The 7,481-nt window shown below is 31.4% G+C and overlaps 1 protein-coding gene across 1 annotated transcript; it reads left to right on the forward strand.

Moving 5' to 3' along the window:
• The first annotated feature begins 1,428 nt into the window (after positions 1 to 1,428).
• On the forward strand, positions 1,429 to 4,573 carry LOC120192152. Its single transcript, XM_039194986.1, has 11 exons — positions 1,429 to 1,536; positions 1,649 to 1,732; positions 2,109 to 2,204; positions 2,314 to 2,389; positions 2,487 to 2,582; positions 2,706 to 2,779; positions 2,889 to 2,996; positions 3,134 to 3,194; positions 3,295 to 3,414; positions 3,648 to 3,856; positions 4,484 to 4,573. The coding sequence occupies exons 1-11, from the start codon at positions 1,483 to 1,485 to the stop codon at positions 4,550 to 4,552; spliced, it is 1,047 nt and encodes a 348-aa protein (XP_039050917.1). The 5' UTR covers positions 1,429 to 1,482; the 3' UTR covers positions 4,553 to 4,573.
• The last annotated feature ends 2,908 nt before the right edge of the window (positions 4,574 to 7,481 follow it).

The following is a 7,481-nucleotide window of genomic DNA, read 5'->3' on the forward strand; positions in this document are numbered from 1 at the left end:
TTAAACTTTATTTAATTTTTTTATTTGAGTAGGGTTATGAAATTTGAGTTTTTATTTAAATTTAATTATAAATATTTTAATTTTATGATGTAGATTAGTTCAATTTAATGGTTTTTTATAATCATATATATATATATATATATATATATATATATATATTAAATTATAATATTATTTAATAAATCAAATATAATATAAAATTATAAAATATATTTATAATTTTATTTTTTTAAAGAAGGTATTTTCAGGAAAAATATTGATGAGAGTATAAAATAATTAAGGAATTGATGGGAAAAAAATTAAATAAAATATAAAATTTAGGGAATAAATTATAAAAAAGTAATTTCATTGTTAAAAAATAGGAATTGAAGTTACATAGCCATTCCATGATGTTAGGGGAGCATGCGATTCAAATTTAATAAGAAATAGACTTAAAAGGACAAAGGAATTATTAACAAATAGTTGAGTTAATTCGAGTTATCAAGTCATATTTTATCATCTAAACTTTATAAGATTTTTTTAATCGAGTTGAATGGAAAAAATTTAAATAAGTCGATTTTTTGAATCAAATTGAATTTTGCTCACTCCTAAATTTACTAGAGTCAGTGCATACCTAATACTCAATTGAGATTTACATATAAATTTACATATTGACCACAATAGTAACGGTAGTAGGATTCAAACTTGGACTTACAAGTTCAAATTCTTAAATCCCAAACACTTGTACCAACACTCATCGACAATATTTAACTTCTTTTATATAGAACCCCCAGTGACATTCCATAGATACTTTATTTTAGACATAAGTTGTGAATGATTTTAATGACATTTTTATAAAAAAAATCGGGACTACTTAAATTTTTGAAGTAGTTTAATGAGAAATTTTAATAATTTTAAGATTGTTTATTTAAAAATATTTAAAATTTTTAAAGCTTAATGATTTTTTTAAAATAAAACAAAATTTTCATATCTTTAGGGGCCAACCCCGAAGAAACTCCAAGTAAAACCAGGTCAAAAAAGGAGAGAAGTTAGTTATAATGCCGTGGAAATTATTGGGCGAGAAAAGTATTTTAATTATTTATTAGAGTAAAAGAATCCACTAAACTTCTGCTACATATAATTTAAGGTAAATGAATAAGGATTTATTTGAGTTAATTAATGAATAAGGATATATAATCGAAAGTTCAATGAGTAATGAATAAAATAGGAGTGAGAGAAAGTTGACTGATGAAATTTGTAATTTACCCAAATATATTTAAAAAATTTAATAGGAGGAGTGATTGAAATAAAAATGGAATATAACGCGAGTGACTAAAATGCAAACACATGATGATGACTAAAATAAGAATTCGTAAACGTTGGGTGCCTAAATGTGTATTTTACCGTTAAATAAATACGTCCAACAGTTCACACAGATTAAATTTGTAAAATACCACATCACAGATCGGGCTCTCGCTCTTTCAATCATTCATTGCTCTTACAATGGAGATCATCCAATTTTTCCTGATTTCATCGCTTCTCTTCTCAATCTCTAGGGTTTGTGCTTTCTACCTCTCTTATTTTATTTTCATATAATTTATATCTGATTGTAGTAATTTCTTATAATCGATTCGATTTTTCTTTTTTATTCGGAATTTTTTTACCGCAGGCTGAATCTACTGGATCTGTTATCTTCATCGACAGTTATACTCATTATTTCCTTCGCACTCGATCCTCCAACGATGTCTCTCAGGTGTTTACTCATTGATTCTTGTGTCCTCTAATTCAATTCATTCATCCGTTATTAGGTTTATAGAATTATACTTTTGTGATGATTTTTAACTATTAAGAGATTGTTGATGGTTGATTTTATCTTACCATATTATCTAAAATTGTATAATAATATCTTGAAGTTTAGTAGTATTTTGATTTAGTGACTTAGTTGTATGCTGATGTTTTTCTTTGTATTATATTAGATTTGAATTGTTTAATGTTAAAGATTGGACTGATGACTTGATGTTATTATCATTTTACTTCCATTTTTATATACTTAGATGGACTTCGGATAGCAGGAGAAAGTATTTTCTCCATACTTATATATAAATTGTTTTTCACATCTCTTTCAACAGTCCAAGTCAATGGTGTTACCTGAAGTTGGCGCGGCTGTGTCAGTATTGCTTGGTTTTCCACCACCGTTTACGCTTTCAGCTGCTGGTTCATCTAAGGTCATCATTAGTATTATCAATCCTGAGTAATTAATTTTTTAGTTTTTATATTTCTTGTTTTAGAAGTTTTGATTCAAAGATATTCTATGTATTTTTTGTTTTTTTGCAGCTGAATGAGGTTCTCATTCCCAATCCATTTGATAGACCTCGTGGTGTTTTTATGCTTGAAGTTATTGGAGTTGACGGTACCTTTACTTGTTGTCTAAGTTCTTTATACTCTGTTTTCTTCTCCCCATTCTCCTCTTCAGTGTTTTGGTTAAATAAATTTTATTTGGTCTTCAGATCCTCTTGTTGTTGATCCCCAGAATGGTCTCTTCCACAAAGCCTTGAAGAGTACCGTTGACCTTGGTTCACGTAAAGCGGACATTGAGCTTCCAGGTACCTGACCTTTTATCAAAATGTAAAACTAAGGGACGTAGTCATAACTTTTATTGTGTTTAAGATCTTTTCCTGAATGTATCTATCCATAGTATTTGTTCACTGTGTAAATCTTTCTTTTAGATGAAGAGGAAGTATCTATTATTTCTTTAGACGAGCCTCTAAGAGATTACAGTGAAGAAGAGATCAATGACTTGGTGAGTTTATAACTATTCCCTGATTTAGTCAATATTGCCCTTTTTTTTAATTCTGTTTGATTGTTTATTTGGCTCACACAAGTGACATTGGTTTTATATATGTGTTTAGGCATCTTGGTTGGGTGGATCATATGTCCCTGATGCTACTAAATCTCGGCATGGAGTATTGACAATTCCCGTGGGAAATGGTGACAATGTTAACCTTCATTTGTCAAAGGTCTTATTCAGGAACCTATATATGTCTGTTTTTCCTTTTTGAATTGTTTTTGACTGACACTGTATCATAGTAGCAGTCATGTGCCGTCTTGAATTCTTATTTACCTCACCAAGTGCTTGTGATTTGATTGCTCGCAGGAAGTGCACAGGGAATTTGCATTTAAACTGTTTGCTCTGTTCCACAGTATAATGAAGCAATGTATTTTTATGCTATTGTAATGTCTGTATCTGTACTGCCTTTCGTTTATGTTTGCTTCTTCATCACTTACCCACTTGCCAATCCTCTTAATATTTCCAACTAAAAAAAGTACAGGCTTTGCAGGAGCATCCTGGAGCTGACGGTTTCAATAAGCAAGGAATGAGGCTTCTGTTTGCCACACTTTCCAAGATTTTTGATTCATTGCAGACGGCATACAAAGGTTGGTAAAATATTGAACACTCTATTTTGGAAGGAAGGTCTTCAATTTACTAATTGATTAAGGTTTACCATTTATGTGGAAATCTGTGTGCATATGTGATGGTGATATTATTCACAAAATTTAGGATTAAAGCTTTTCTTCTCGAGTTGCGGCTTCATTTTCCTTTATTTATTCCTCTTCCTTTAATCCCTGGCTGTCAATTTGTTTGAAAACTCTAATTGAGGATTGGGCAGGTCAAATTGTTGGTGTTATTGTCTTTAACGAGGCATCTCAGCCAGAACCAAAAACAATGATGAATGTGATAACTACCTCACGTCCATCTCCGCGTTGGTTGGAAGAAACAAAAGGTTCAACTAACATGACCCTTGCTGCACAAGTTTTGGTTAGAAGAACCCTTGCTTGGATAACTGGAATTGTTCTTCTCATTGCAACTCTCTTGGGGGTAAGATCTATTTTAAATATTAATCAAGTTCGATCCCAGCCTTTACATGGTTCCCAGAGTTTTTGTTTTTAAATATTTCTTGAAATACTAGAGCTCCATATCAAGTCCAATTTCATAAAACTAAATAACCGTAGGCCTTTTAACGAACTTTGGAAGCTCTTTTATTATCTGGTTTTCCATCTAGTGAAAAATTCAGATGTCTTGATCAGATGTGCTAATTTATGTTTTCTTTCTTCCAAGATTCATAAACCATTTCTCCATTCCATCGTACAGCCGAACTGAACTTCGTTTTTTTACTGCTTTGAACTCTGATGATTGATTTCTAACAAGACCTTGTTACTCGTTGGGTTCAGCGGGTGACTGGCTATAGGATCCGGACAAAAAACAATAGGACCCTTCGGGAAAGGGGGGATTTCTTCTTTCTCTAGATTTTCGGTGGTGAAGGCTTTGGCCCATGCCGTCATTGTCCATATAGATCCACATAGTCTTACTGTTTACTGATTAAGGAGTTTTACCAACTGTTCACTTCATTCTGTTAGAATCGTTTACGAGATTGATAATGTTTCCTTTTAACAGTGGTATTGATATATCCATTTTTTCCAATTGCGTTCCATTTTACTACTGCAGCTTTACTTCCTTCTCAATATGCCATTGACGAGGGACACACTTTTGTACTCTAATGTCAAGATCGACTAATCTGAAATAAGGCGGAGTATATCGGAAGCAGCCCGGTATGAATTATCTTTTATTAGTGGGAAATCATCAATGAAGCTATTTTGTTCCTTGGTTATTCGGTGATGTTGGATAGAGTAATCCGGCGAACAAAATGCATATTTTTCCCCCCGCAGGTTAATGTAGCTGCATTAAGCATAAATTTGGGAATTTTCAGTTATCTTATGGCTAAGGGACTGCAAATGAGATAGGAAGATGATTGTATTTAATGTAAATTTTGGTCAATTTATATTCAAACTTCATATTGTGTTTGTTTTCAGAAATTCGGAATAAAGGTAAAGAACATTCCTGCATTACCCATTAACTCTAGGATCTTAGACTTCATTGCTTCATCTCAAGCTGTGTTTGAAGGGTATGGAATATGATGTTCACTTTAGATAATTGCTCCATCGTTGAACTGACCAGGACCTGTTTCACCGATTTGATAATTAGGGTTAATTACAAATTCATCACTCAACTTTTATCTCACTCGTGTATTGGTCATTGAACTTTATAAATTCTCAAATTGACCATTAATTTCGACATTGCTCCGTTGAACGTTAAATTTCAAATTGTATCGGTAAATATGACTCCTTTTCGGATCTCTATAAAAGCCATCAAAACAATGTTGTTGTAAATATATATTAACTTTTTTGTCTTTACTTTTCTTCTTTCTTCTTCTTGAACCAATATAGGTTTTTGGTTATCGCTTGTCGTGGTCGACCATTGCACCGATTGTTGTTTCTACCATTAGTGATTGTCGTCGTCGACGATAGTCAATGAGCCAAAATTTCTCACTAAACTTGAACGTGAATATGATATTCGTTCAATCGAAGAAAATGTCATAAATTTTACGAATTTGTCATCAAACTTTTTGGTTTCTTATTCTTTAATCTTATTCGTGTATCGTTGGATTAAGCCCCAAGAAAAGCCTCTCTGCTGTTTGGATTATCTGACAAAGGTTTAGATCGTCGAAGATCCACCAAAGTCGGAGGTAGATTTTTTTTCAACTTTCTCTTTTTTTCATTACTTTTTTATTTATTTACTATGATTGTTGTTTTTTGTTGTTTTTTTACTATTTTTCTCTTATATTATGAGTAAATTTACATTATATTTTAAAAAGTTACAATCAGATCATTTTATTAATCGATTGTAACAATTAATTCATTTTATCATTATTTAACGAACATTAACTTTTTAGTTACAATAAAATTACTTTATTTACTGATTGTGATGATCAAGTCACTCAAATGTAACTAACAATTAACATTCATTATATATCTAATGATAAAATAACATGATTGTTATAACTGATAAATAGAATTATTCAACTGCGACTTTTTAAAATACAATGACATAATTGTAAATTTATGAAGTGTGATGTCAGTTACTAAAAAGGGTAAACAACACTGATGGTACCTTATATTTTCCGTTTGTTCAATTTTGGTTACCGATTTTAAAAAAGTTTGGTTTTGGTCACTTTTTTGTGTGCACGTTAGTAAAAAATGGTTAAATTTTAACTTGACCCCTGAATTTTGGATAGAATAATAAATTGACCTTAAAATTTACATAAAATACTAATTTAACCCCTTAACTTTATATAAAATATCAATTTGACCATTGAATCCTATCAAAATTCAAGTTGATACCCACCACTCACCGTTGGTTTTCATCAACGATCCCTACCGACTTCTGTCTTCGACGACCAATGCATGAATCTCTTCGTGACAATACAACATGAGAGAAAGAAGTGTGAAATCAGGAAAAGGTGATTCTTCACGTTTGCTGGCTATGGTTGTGACTGTGAAGAAAGATTATCTGTATATGCAACATATTTATAGGTAAATATGTAATAGTAAATTGTTTGTAAATTGTTTGCATGTATCAGTTGTTAGGGATGGACCAAAAGGAGACAGTCGTTCTTATGAAAATTTTAAATTAATATTCTCTTTGTATTTTTTTATTGCTAATATGTTTTCGCCTTCTAAAATTTTTAAAAATTAATCTCCTTAACATTAAATCATGCATACATCCCGTAGGAGTCTTTAGCCTTGCATGCAAATTTCAAAGTCTTTTTGCCGTATTAATATTGCATGAAATTAAAGCCCCACCACTCCGTTTAAGTCAAGCCATAAAGCAGACAAAGATATATAGCAAATTTCCTAAGTGCTTGAGATGGACTGATGAGCACGACAATGGGAGGAAATTTCGATGATACCACACAAGTAGTTCCAATTCCAAAACTACTTCCTTCTCTTTGGAATTGCATGCAAATTTCCAGTCTTTTTCCCCTTCATTACTGCATGCAGGGATGGGCCAAAGGAGGACGGACGGGGCATTCACCCCTCTAAAATTTTCAAATTTTCTTTATATTTTCTAAAATTTTCGGTCTTTCATTTTTTTTAATGAAGTGGATATTAGATTCACGTTTAGAGGTTAAAAAGAAGTTATTAAAAACTTTGGGATCCAACGGTCGTCAATGACGGCAACCGACGGTGACCGACGAAGGTGATGAGTAACGGCCATTGACGTGAACTTTGACTTGATTTAGTGGTCAATTTGATATTTTATATAAAATTTAGGGGTTAAATTAATAATTTATATAAAATTTGAGGTCAAATTAATATTTTATCTAAGAGATCAAATTAATATTTTATCTAAAATTTAGAGATCAAATTAATATTTTGTCTAAAATTTAGAGATCAAGTTAAAATTTAACTATTTTTACTAACGTGCTATACAACAAAATAACGAGAGTTAACATATAAAAACCAAAAGTGGCCAAAACTAAACTTTTTCAAAACCGATAACAAATATCGAAGAAGCCAAAACCATAGAACACTACCAGTGTTGTTTACCCAAAAAAAGTAAACCGTTCAAACTAAGCCGGCTTTGGTAATTAAAAAAAAATCCA

This window comes from Hibiscus syriacus, unplaced genomic scaffold (assembly GCF_006381635.1).
Source record: "Hibiscus syriacus cultivar Baekdansim isolate YM2019G1 unplaced genomic scaffold, ASM638163v2 tig00116971_pilon, whole genome shotgun sequence".
NCBI lineage: Eukaryota > Viridiplantae > Streptophyta > Magnoliopsida > Malvales > Malvaceae > Hibiscus > Hibiscus syriacus.

Coding starts and splice junctions, on each gene's coding strand:
- LOC120192152 (XM_039194986.1), top strand. CDS start 1,483: ATGGAGATCATCCAATTTTTCCTGATTTCATCGCTTCTCTTCTCAATC. Junction 1,537..1,648: donor TTCTCTTCTCAATCTCTAGG/GTTTGTGCTTTC, acceptor TTTTTACCGCAG/GCTGAATCTACTGGATCTGT. Junction 2,205..2,313: donor CAGCTGCTGGTTCATCTAAG/GTCATCATTAGT, acceptor GTTTTTTTGCAG/CTGAATGAGGTTCTCATTCC.